Source organism: Solea senegalensis, linkage group LG6 (genome assembly GCF_019176455.1).
Source record: "Solea senegalensis isolate Sse05_10M linkage group LG6, IFAPA_SoseM_1, whole genome shotgun sequence".
In the NCBI taxonomy this organism is placed as follows: Eukaryota; Metazoa; Chordata; class Actinopteri; order Pleuronectiformes; family Soleidae; genus Solea; species Solea senegalensis.
This window is the reverse complement of record NC_058026.1, coordinates 16,475,983-16,488,089: the sequence shown is the minus strand read 5'-3', so window position 1 is coordinate 16,488,089 and position 12,107 is coordinate 16,475,983. Positions and strand designations below refer to the sequence as shown.

The 12,107-nt window shown below is 41.9% G+C and overlaps 1 protein-coding gene across 4 annotated transcripts in view; it reads left to right on the top strand.

Annotated features, from left to right (window-relative positions):
- Nucleotides 1-12,107, top strand: part of LOC122771282 (dystonin-like) — a 39,802-nt gene that overhangs the window by 5,782 nt on the left and 21,913 nt on the right. For 3 of the 4 annotated variants that reach the window (XM_044028760.1, XM_044028757.1, XM_044028759.1), the window contains 19 exons: nt 456-548; nt 5,598-5,764; nt 5,874-5,986; nt 6,159-6,265; nt 6,348-6,467; nt 6,801-6,896; nt 6,994-7,121; nt 8,777-8,870; nt 9,150-9,304; nt 9,391-9,847; nt 9,936-10,064; nt 10,173-10,250; nt 10,413-10,574; nt 10,751-10,855; nt 11,051-11,146; nt 11,238-11,363; nt 11,446-11,598; nt 11,698-11,852; nt 11,968-12,094. In XM_044028760.1, coding sequence (XP_043884695.1) covers nt 456-548; nt 5,598-5,764; nt 5,874-5,986; nt 6,159-6,265; nt 6,348-6,467; nt 6,801-6,896; nt 6,994-7,121; nt 8,777-8,870; nt 9,150-9,304; nt 9,391-9,847; nt 9,936-10,064; nt 10,173-10,250; nt 10,413-10,574; nt 10,751-10,855; nt 11,051-11,146; nt 11,238-11,363; nt 11,446-11,598; nt 11,698-11,852; nt 11,968-12,094 — 2,661 coding nt within the window. Of the gene's footprint in view, nt 1-455; nt 549-5,597; nt 5,765-5,873; nt 5,987-6,158; nt 6,266-6,347; nt 6,468-6,800; nt 6,897-6,993; nt 7,122-8,266; nt 8,689-8,776; nt 8,871-9,149; nt 9,305-9,390; nt 9,848-9,935; nt 10,065-10,172; nt 10,251-10,412; nt 10,575-10,750; nt 10,856-11,050; nt 11,147-11,237; nt 11,364-11,445; nt 11,599-11,697; nt 11,853-11,967; nt 12,095-12,107 lie in introns of those variants that run through there. The other variant, XM_044028758.1, reaches the window with a different exon arrangement.

Genomic DNA, 12,107 nt, shown 5'->3' with positions numbered 1-12,107 from the left:
GCGGTTGTGTTGTTTTAGCCACAGCACACAACAGACACATATACACATCCTTTGTGATAATTATTTAAACCTCCTTACATCTCACCCTGTGGCTGATGGATGTCAGCTATTAAGGGTAATAGGCTTGCACTGGAGGACGGAATGAATAATTGCTATATAAAATCCATTCCTATGTTCAAAATCTACATTATGTTTTATGTTTTTCCATAAAGAAGGTCACTAAATACACATCATTTGTGGGGGATGAAGCACTCCTGGCCCATTATACCTTTAAATATTCATGATCTATCATTCACCTCACAGTCCCACACTGCTCTGTGACTGTCACACAATACAATGACTATTGTGCCCCCTTGTGGGGAATGTAAAAACAGGCATATGAGACAACTTACTGTTAACATTTCTTACTGAATACACTGTAGATGTTGTAAATAAACAATGTTTCCTGTCATCAGGTCAAACTTGTAAATATCAGGAACGATGACATCACAGATGGGAACCCAAAACTGACCCTGGGACTGATCTGGACCATAATTCTGCACTTTCAGGTGAGTTCTAAAATTCTGACGGTTTTAACAGCCAGGTATTTAAAGCGATCTTTTATTAATCGATTACATCATTCCTTTGTATTACACTTACTGTACTATTGCTTTTGATTCCAAATGTGTCTAAAACACCACGTCTTATAATCTTATCTATTGCAAAGCTTTGGATACTTTCAGACCAGTTCATCGTATTTCTATGCACATGCAAGCAACAGAAAAAAATCAATGTTATTGACTTATATAATAGCTTGTGAAATGGCCTCCAAATTGATGCTTTAAAAAAGAGTTCACACCCATTTTTATTTTCAACCACCAGGTGTCAAAGCTGTGCATTATGCATCATGCTGGATGTTGTAACTGCTGTTTACTTGACTCACTTCATGGTTATATTCAATCCAACTCAAGTTGGAACATGATTTAATTAATATTAGGCTGCTCCTTGTGGCTGTGTTCATGTATTGTACTGCATCTCCTTTCAGTTTTCCAAAATGTTGTGTGCTCCAGGCTAAGTTTGTGTTTCTCTCTGAATGCTCTTACCTGGAATACTCTTTATTTACTTGAGCGATACAAATCAAGCCAACCCAGTCGGTCTGTGAGTGCGTGCAGACAGTTGTACTTTAAATTATGACCGTCTTAAATTTAATTAATAATATTTTGGCACATGTAGCTATGACTCAGTTGTTAAAAAGTAAAAAAAGAAAAACCTGCACACATTAGTGTGACTAATGCCCTCAGTGATATAACAAGGAAGGAAAAAGTAGCCCATATAATTTTTGCGTGGACTCAGAACCGCTGACAGGTAGCGTCGGCGATGAAACCATCACCTGCTGCTGTCAGTCTCACGCAAGCCCTTGAGCAGTTGATCCAACAGCAACGGGCCTGTTTTCTCTTGATTTGTGAGAGTAATAGCGCACTCGATGAGAAAGTGTTCAGCTTCATCACAGACTTTCATATATTATCGTTGCTGACAGCACTCAGACTTGTATGAACTGAAAAATGCCTGATTTGTTTTGATGTAATTGGCATTGCCTGAAGCATGGAGATCAGTTCCTCTCTTAAGGACAGGGGTTGCTTTAAGGACACACTGTATGTGCTTTTCTTTTTTTTCTTCTTCTTTTTTTTAATATTAACTCATAGAAATGCACACTGACAGCCAGGGTGTGTTGCTGTTCTTCAGCTTGTAGCTGGTTTAGACTTCCACTGCTGAAGGTTTGAATTTCACACGCTCTCCATTGTTAAATCATGCCTACATAGATAAGAGGTTGATTTTATTACACAAAACCTCTCTATTGTATACTTCACAAAAGGGACCACACTGCATTTTCACGTGGGGGAATGCTGTAGAGAACACTACAGTGTAATGTGCTGTGCTTGTATAGCTGTTGACATTACACTGCTATCAGGTTTATCTGTGCTTGTTTTGCCCTGATTGCCAGTCTCTGTCTATGTGTGCAGTTTCTCTTGTTTTTTGTCACTTATTCCTCTATAACACATTTCATGTTTATTTCTATATTTTATATTATATATTCCATTGTGGTTGAAAAAAAAAAGGCTTCAACTAAGGCTGTAAATTCACTGATTGGTCATAAATAGAAGCAGCAGTTTGAACTGTCAGATCTCAGGTGACTTTGACCCTCAGGGAAATGTGTGGTGGCTTCATGTTCACTTGTGTAACAGAGCTCTGGCTCTACCATTGTATGTAGCTTGATTAAAAGACAAAGTGAAAGCACTCTGCTGTCTCTTGTTGACGCAGGCTGTTATTTTTTTTCTCCCTCCGTCCCCATTGGCTGGGACTCTTCCTGGCTCATGCAACCGAACTTGCTGAGTCAAAGTTTCTCACAGCATAATAGGTGGCCATTATCTGACATCCTCTTTGCGGTTTTAACCCCTTGTCCTCCCATCACATCATAGCCACACAAATATTTGGAAACCTAAGACGTGGCCCTGACATGTAAGCTAATGCAGCAGAATAACCAGGTGTGGAAACAGGTCTGTCCACAAGTCATTCTTGCTCATCTGACAGCTATAAGCACGTGGGCCACGTCCGCGTGTGCATTTATGGTGTTTGTGTTGGATAAGCAACGCCTGTGAAATGTATCAAAGGTCAGAAAAGGATCCCAGCGTCAGAGAGTCCCAACAGAGCAAGCAAGGAAGACATACAGAGAGAGAGGGAGAGAGAGAGAGGGAGGGAGAGCGAGAGGCTGTCCTGTTCTGCTGTGAGAGGTCAATGAAAGTAAAAAGCCAACTCTGCTGTCAGTGCTGTCGAACATTATATTTAGCTGCTGGGCTGTTTGTCAGTGTGGAAATGACTCAGTGGGCTAGTGACGCTGCAGATCAAGTGGATCTCACTGGATACTTCAACCAGGTTTGATACTTCATGACCGTCAGGCATGGGAAACACCTGTGGCTGTGTTCGCGGCCCTAAAGAAGAATGCTACGTTGACCCCAAGAAAGCTCCGATTAACCCTCGATCGAAACAGCACAAGGGCGGCCGCTATTTTCAACGGAAGAGGAAGAAAGCAGTGGATTTTCAGCCTGAAGAATCTCCTGGAAGTGAAGCCATTTCAAGTGAGGCCATCTGTGGCCGTACAGAGCTTCAGGATGGCTCCGGGAGGAGCACCGTGGAGAATCAGGAATTCCTGGATAAACCAGCAGAGGTGGAGATACATCTATCCAGGCAGGACAGCATCAGCAAAGGTGTTTATGTGGGTGAAGTACCAGTTTCAATCCTCCGAGATTCTTCTAATCAACCTGTTGGCAAGAGACTGGCACACCGGCTGGGAAAGTTGTCCACAGAGCAGTCAGACAATGACATAAGCGGGTCCAGAGTTGAAGAGAAGCTCCATGGCGTCAATCCAGTATCCAGAGGTGTTTCAGCTAAGGACGGTCTGCTAGTGAAGAAGCTGCTCCAGCGCCAGTTAAGAAGGGCTGTAAGTTTTGGAGCAGTGGAGCACACACTGCGGACTCTGAGGGGTAATGACAGACCTGGGAGTGAGGACACGTTTGCCAAGATTATATGGGGCTCTCAAGCCCACAGGAGGAGGAGACGGAGGTCCTACACCTGCTCTGGTTGTGTAGAACGTCTCCCAGTTCCTGCCAAATGTGTTTCATCCCATACCGAGGTAAACTGAGAACCTGTTATTTATAGCAATTACATGGGATTCATCATACAGTAATAAGGGGTTTGATCGGGTTGTACTGTAATTTGAACACTGTAAAACATGGTAGTAAACTGCAGATGTGAAAATAAATGCTAAAATAAAGCTAATTGCCTACTTTTATACTGTACTTTATATCTCTCTGTCAGCATAGTTCATGTGGTTTTTTGCGGTGTTTTCTTTCAGGGCTCACAGCCATTCATGTATAACATGTATTCACACTACAGGGATCACTAGGAATGTGGCTGCTGATTGATGTTGTACTGTTGTACAGCATCAGTGATAGCGATCAGTTTTGGCTTGGGTTTTGTGTCATTCTTTTGTTTATAATCTTAATTTCACTAGAATAACTCCTTTCATTTCATATCATGGTGAACATTGTACATTACTGACTGCCAGACTTTGTATGAACATCACACATCACTCATTACAAACTTGGCTGATAATTAGTGTTTAATTAGCTCGATTTGTTTTGATCCCACACACACGTATAGGAATGATATAACGAGGTTGAGGTTATCCTGGCTTGTCTATTTTGCCAGTGTTTGTTTTTGTGATCTGGCTTTACTAAATATTAAAAATAAAAGTTGTGCATGTGGTTATAGGTCAGTTTAATCAGTTTAACTGCCGCTCTCTGGGTACTTTCTCATTGATGGCCTATTTTCTGCAAACCCTAGAAATGGTTGCGTTCTATTATACTTATACAGTTCTTCTTGAGCATGTCTACATACCCAAATGAATCAAGTTGCTAACATGTGCTTGGCTTAAAAGATGTGTGTGCAATCAAGGCAGTTGAACATGTATACCTAATAAAGTGGCAGGCGAGTGTATATACACGTCTAGTGCTAGTGTAGTATATTATATAGTATAATACGTGGGATTTTTCCGCTGATCTACTTTATCCAATTTATCTGTTGGTTATTTGTTGATTTAAAGAGCCACTTCACCACAAAAATATACAGCTTTTTACTCATTTCCAGAGATAAATGTGTTATTTGATTACAGAGATACACGTCTCACATTCCTGCAATAACAGAGGAAGTTGGGATTGAATATCACTGACTAAAATTGAGAAAAAGTCCACGTCAAAGTGACTTCCTTCAAAGAAACTAAAAGCCCCGACACTGCTCTTTACAATCAAGATTCTGTCACCTTTTAAAAAACTTTGACAAACAAACACAGCAGCAGCATCGTAATGATCTTAGTTTATCCTTCATTTGACGTGGGGGGGTGGGTGGGGATAAAATGGGTGAAACAGCCCTTTAATTGATGAGTTGATTGATATACATTTTGTAAGCTTTTTTGTCATGCATGAGGAAAATTATTGTTTTTCTTTTGATTCATTCAGAGAAAATGTGTTAAATTATTCAAAATGTTGTTGCCTGTGATTTTCTATCCATCCATCCATACATATTGTGTAACTTGACCTGTTTTACACAGCTTTGTCTGTACTATCTTAATTTATCAGCTATTGGGTAATTGATTACACCTTTATATCTTAAACCTCAAACCTGCTGACTTTTCCTGGTATGAACAGAGCTGTAAATGAGTCAGATAAGGAGTCTCTGATTCTTGTGAAACTTGACAGAAAAGGCATCCACAGTTGTATTGTATTTATGGGAATATCCTCACTGTACAGGAAAGTTAGTATAACTTTCATTAGAATTTGTACAAGACAGTGAAATTAGTGGTGGACTCTTCTGAAAACGGGTGCAATAAAACAGATTTCAACACAGGTCACACACAATAATAAACGAACATAACACATTCTAGTCTTTGCTGAGTCAAAAAGATGTTGTTGATTGTTTTTAAGTTAATCATATGTTCGTGGGTGAGGTTTTCTGTGTCTCTGAGACGATATTAGTACATTCTGAAACGTCTTTGTCTCCGACAGATCTCGGAGATCCATGTGACTGGAGAGTCCGAGGACATGACGGCCAAGGAGAGGCTGCTGCTCTGGTCCAAGCAGATGACAGACGGCTACGTAGGTGTACGATGTGACAACTTCACGACCTCGTGGAGAGACGGGAGGCTGTTTAACGCTATCATTCATAAATACAGGTACTGTAACGCACCAAAAAACATACATTTGGAAATGATCAGCATTTATTTTGTTGGTTATTCTGCTCTTATATCTTGGATTGTCTCTTGGTGCGTCTTTGGGTTGCAGGCCAGACCTGATTGACATGAGTCGCGTATCGACACAAACCAACCGCTCAAATTTAGAGAATGCATTTTGTGTCGCGGAACAACTGGGAGTGGCCAGATTGCTGGACCCTGAGGGTGAGCTCCACACACACACACACACACACACACACACACTACCTGCCTGCAGCTGTCATGTTTTGGTTAGCTGATCCCCTGACACTGCACATGTGGAGGCGGAAGTGTAGATTTTGAGAGCAGGTCATGTGGTGCGTTTGTGACCTTTTTGTTTTTTGACTTTCTCCCTCAGACGTAGATGTTCAGGCTCCCGATGAAAAGTCGGTTATCACGTATGTCTCAACACTGTACGACGCCTTCCCCAAAGTACCTGCCGGCGTCGATGGAATCAGTCCTAATGTAAGTGCACGGCTTCAGTCCCTGCGTCCAGTCCATGTGCTAAGAAGTCTTTTATTGATAATGATCCGTTTGCTCTGAACAGGATGTGGATATCAAATGGGTGGAGTACCAGAACATGATCAAATACCTCAGCCAGTGGATCAAACACAACGTGGCCATGATGTCAGATAGATCATTCCCCAACAATCCTGTGGAACTCAAGGTAGCGCCTCGCGTCTAATATTCATCACTTTATCATTGTTTGTTTTTTTCTTTAGCTTTGTCATTTTACAGATAGTTTAGAAGTGAAATCTAATGTCTGAAAGGTGAAGAATAATTGCCTGTTCAAAGAAACCCACATACATCTCTGCTGTAACTGAGACCTTAAGTGATATTGATAGATATGAGCAAGCAGCAGCATCCATTTGCTGCAAAGATGCATTAGGTTTCATCAGGGGAGGCACTTTTATTCAGTTGAATTTAAGACCAGTAGAATATCTGTTTGAATATCTATTCTGATCCCTACGTTTAGTTTGACATCTGCCTTCATTTACAGGCACTTTATACACAGTATCTGCAGTTTAAAGAAAATGAAATCCCACTGAAAGAGAACGAGAAGACAAAGATCAAAAATCTCTACAAAATGCTTGAGGTACGTCAAAGCAGAGCGCGTCACTTTGATTTCACATCAGTGTTTGCAGCCTGACACGTCGCAGCGATAACAAAAGTGTGCTTGTGGTGTCTGGCAGGTGTGGATCGAGTTTGGACGTATTCACTTACCCCCGGGTCATCATCCCAATGATGTGGAGAAGGAATGGGGTAAACTGATTGTTGCCATGCTCGAAAGGGAGAAGTGCCTGAGGCCTGAGGTGGAAAGGTATGAAAAAGCCACTACATCAACACTTCAAAAATCAAATGTTTATTTGTTTGAATGTTTCTGTTGCTTGTGTTATTTTACGGTGTCAGATTTTCACATTACATGCAGTCATAGTTACATTTGATAAGGTATAGGTATATAACTGTAAACCGAGTGTGACAAAAGCTCAGGCGTCACTAATTTGAACAGGTTCTGACCATTTTTCTACATATTTCACCCCATTATAATTATCTGCTCCAAGCACAGCTTATTATCCTCCTAAAACATTCCTTTTTGGATTTTTCCGTTTGGATAGTAGGTCCATATTAACCAGTTATTATTATCGGCTAAAAATCGCTATGTATGAGGCCACAGCTGCACAATATGGTTACAGAAATTTCAGAAATTTTTGCAGCGTTTTTATACATTTTTTAAAAACGAAATCAACATGATAGGACATTTTTCATCCACATGAGTGTCGCGACGGGAGCTGTGCAAAGTAATACAGATAGAGAGGCAAAGATGCTACATGAGTCATCACAACATTTTCTGAGGCTGCTGTTCACAGAGCACTCAGGTGTCTTATTGCAAGCGTTCTACTAAAACCAAATGCTGAAGATTAGCGTTGTATGTCATTTCCCTTATTAAAATAGAAATCCCCTCGCTAAACCGTTGTGCTCTGATGTCATGGTTTATGGTTATGTCAACACATTGCATTGAGTTTCTGGATTAAATGAACTGCAGCTCAGTTGTTTGAATTTTCTTTCACCGTAACAGATAATATGTGGAATTGGATCAGTAGGATTTTAATGAAACTTCAGTAATAACAGCTAAAAAAAAAAAGGGAGGTGTGTGAATGAAATCATGATCCAGTGTCCAGTTCCTTTAATAAGGCAGTGTCCAACAAATGTTCACCAATAGTTGGATGTTATGCCATACCATGCTTGAGTCCCAATGTTGTCTGACGTATTGTGCTTTCTTGTGGCAGTGCTTGTGCTTGGTGTTCAGTTTCCACAAGTTTTTGTTTGCAGAGTCGATCTCAAACGTCATCTGAGGGATTTTGGAAATGCTCTGTAAGGTTTACAGTCTTAGTTCCTGCATTATTTGCCTACAAACACATCATATTTACAGCATGGGTGTTAGGTGTGGTAAAACCAGGCAAAAACAGTAATTACAGCAGTTTGGCAGTGTTTTGTATGTTCTTAGATCTTATGAATGTGTAGGTGTTTCAACCTGCTTTTTCATTTTTATACCCTCAGGACAGCATATTATTTCAGGGTGGGTTTCGTTTTACATGCTCCACACCTGGCTGTGGTAGTATAAATATGAGACAGTTGGACAGTGTTTTCCCTCAGTTGCGAGTGCAGGCAGGGAGAGTGTACAGGGTGGGTTGTGGCTGTGCAGCCTTACAGAGGAATGGTGTGGATGAGACGCGGTGATTGTGAAGCGCGATGGCCTACACGACAGGAATCTCGTCTGTTAGCAGCAGCAGCTTCACCAGTTTTGGCTCTGGTGACAGCGTTCACACTGAGCCGTTACAACTTAACAGCTCAGTTTTTCTCAATAACAGCATTGCCTATGGATCCAGGTCAGGCGATAGTGTCCACACTTGGCTTTGTTGTTGATGTGTTTTGTTACATATCCTCATCTTCTTTTCATTTTCTTCTTTTCTACAGGCTTGAGATGTTGCAGCAAATCGCCAACAGGGTCCAGCGAGACTGCGTTAATGGAGACGACAAGCTGACATTGGCACGGATAGCCCTACAGTCTGTGAGTGCGATTCGATATACTGTACTTCATTGTCACCATGGGGGCATTTGTTTTGGGCTCCGTGGTGCTGCATACATCACATACATCAAATGGAAAAGGGAAAAGAAATAAAATTAAAAACAGTAACAAATTATCCAGCTTCCAACATTGCTTATAACCACATTTTGCACAGATCCTCATATTGCTCCTAAGATGATTCTGCTGTGTTTGGCTCCAGATAATTAAGACAAAACAGCTCTCAGTGTACATTATTTGTCTCCTTTTTTCCTCTCTGGTAAGGATGCAAAACGTCTTGAGTCTGGAATTCAGTTTCTACACGAGGCTGAGATCGCTGGTTACTTGTTAGAGTGTGAAAACATCCTCAGACAACAGGTGATGGACATCCAACTTCTCCTGGATGGAAAATTCCCCTTTGCAGATCAACTAGTCCAAAGGTACAAAGTAGATCCCCCTGCAAACACAAGACACATCAAGCAAACAGTAAAATGAACAAATATCGTTGTTTCTTTTTTCAAACCAGGGTTTCAAAACTTCGGGATGACCTGCTAAGTCTGCGAGCTGAGTGTTCCTCTGTGTACAGCAAAGGCCGAACACTGACAACAGAGCAAACCAAAATTATGATCTCAGGCATTACACAAAGCCTGAACTCTGGCTTCTCCCAGAACTTTGGCACAAACCTGACACCGGCCCTCACTCCCGCAATCACCCCAGGAGGTCTGAGTACTCCTGGGTCCACATTCACCTCCAGCCTTACACCATCCTTGACCCCTGCCTTGACCCCTGGCCTGCAGCCGTCTTCAGTCCAGAGCTACATGGGTAGTGGGGGTGTCATGGACCCTGGCAGCCTCAGGCAGTTGAAACACATGCAGATCCGCAAGCCCTTACAGAAATCCTCATTGGCAGACTCCAACATGACAGAAGAGGAGGTCAACATGAAATATGTTCAGGACCTCCTGGTCTGGGTGGAAGAGATGCAAGTGAGTACTCTCTAGCAGTCTGTTTATGATGCTGTATCACAATAAAAAGTGTAAAATGAGACGCTGAACATTTGAATCTGTTAAACAGGTGCAGCTGGACCGTTCTGAGTGGGGATCTGATTTACCAAGTGTGGAAACACATTTAGAGACTCACAAAAGTGTCCAACGAGCCATTGAAGAATTTCAAATTAGTCTTAAAGATGCCAGACTGAGTGAAGTAAGTGGAGTTGGATCTTTTCCCCCAGGAAAAACATCAAAATGATATATCTAAATGTATTGAATCTTGAGAAACTAAAAGAAACAAAACATATTCTTCCTTTCTCAGATTCAGATGACTATTCCTCTGAAACTGACGTATTCAGACAAACTGAACAAACTAGAAAAACAGTATGAAAGACTATTGGTAAGTTGAATAAAGTCAATCTGTGCTGCTGTACAGATATTATTCATATAGTAAATGTAATCTCATGTAAATGACATGTAATATAGCATATAACCATGTTCGATGGGCTTTTTGTGGAGCACATGTGGCCTGAATGTGTGTATACCTGTCTGTTGGTTTCAGAGCTGTTCAAGAGAGCGACAAAGCAACCTGGAGAGCCTGTACGACTTTGTGTCACATGCCACACAGGAGCTCATCTGGCTGAATGAGAAGGAGGAAGAAGAGGTCGCCTTTGATTGGAGTGATCGCAACAGCAACGTCTCCAAGAAAAGAGACTACCATGCTGTAAGCCAATAACAGTACCTTTTTTAGTAGCACTGGCTTGTCTGCGTTACAGCTACATTCATTTCAGAAAAACAAACTCTTGTGGGTGAAGGGATTTTCTTTGTATGGTGGCCCAAGTGTGAGGATGTAGTGACTCTCCTGCCACAGCTGATTCTCAGCCTAATGTCCTCATACAGGAGCTGATGATGGAGCTGGAGGAGAAGGAGGAAGCGATCAAGTCGGTGCAGGATAAGGCAGAACGCCTCATGTTCAAGAACCACCCGGCCAAGATAACTATAGAAGTAAGCACTTTTCGTCTCTGTTCTCATTTCTGCTGTCAGTGTGACAATTAGATCCTTAAATTTTGGACTAACAGCAGCGTCTCCACCCTGCATACAGCTGCCACTATGATTTAAAAGATTGCCCAGTCTTGTTTCAGCATGTAATCTTCCAGCTATTGGCTGTGCATTTTTACACCTGTGTTGGTTCTCTTCCAGGCATACAGAGCTGCCATGCAGACACAGTGGAGCTGGATTTTACAACTGTGCTCATGTGTAGAACAGCATCTGAAGGAGAATGCTGTTTATTTTGAGGTGGGTTAATTATGAAATCATAGTTTATCCTTTTTTATGAAGGCAGAAATATATTTACAGAGCTAATTTGTTATTATTTCCCCATGGGCAGTTTTTTAGCGACGCCAAAGAGTCCATGGACTACCTTAGGAACCTGCAGGAGTCCATTCAAAGGAAATACAGCTGTGATCGATCAAGCAGCCTACACAGACTGGAGGACCTAATTCAGGAGTCCATGGTAAACAGATGATGAAACGCATGCACGTATAGCATGCGATTACTTATGTTTTACACATTGTCTTTGTGTTGTTTGTCCCTAGGATGAGAAAGAGCAGCTCCTTCAGTACCGCAGCACTGTAGCTGGTTTAGTGGGCAGGGCTAAAAATATTGTGCAGCTCAGACCCAGGAACCCCGAAAGCCCCGTGAGATCCTCCCTCCCCGTAAAAGCCATCTGTGATTATCGTCAAATAGAGGTACTGCTCCCTGTCACATAGCACGCCTCATGTGATTTTAGTTCATTTTCAAAATTCCAAAACACAATCCATGCTATGTCTGTATCCCAAATGTTTCAGATCACCATTTACAAAGATGATGAGTGCATATTGGCCAATAACTCTCACCGAGCCAAGTGGAAAGTCATCAACCCTGCAGGGAATGAGGCCATGGTGCCGTCTGTGTGTTTCACTGTGCCGCCCCCCAACAAAGAGGCTGTTGAGAAGGCAACAAGGTGAAATGCTTTCCTACTAAAAATAAAGTCAACTCACAAGATCAAAGGCACCTGACTGTACTGGTGGGCAGACATTGTCGCGTTACATTATTAATACCTTTTGCATTTCCTGCAGAACGGAGCAGTTATACCAGGATGTCCTGGCCCTGTGGCACCACTCACACATCAACATGAAGAGTGTGGTCTCTTGGCATTATCTAATGGCTGACATACGAGCCATCCGCAACTGGAATGTGGCCTCAGTATGTCGAATTA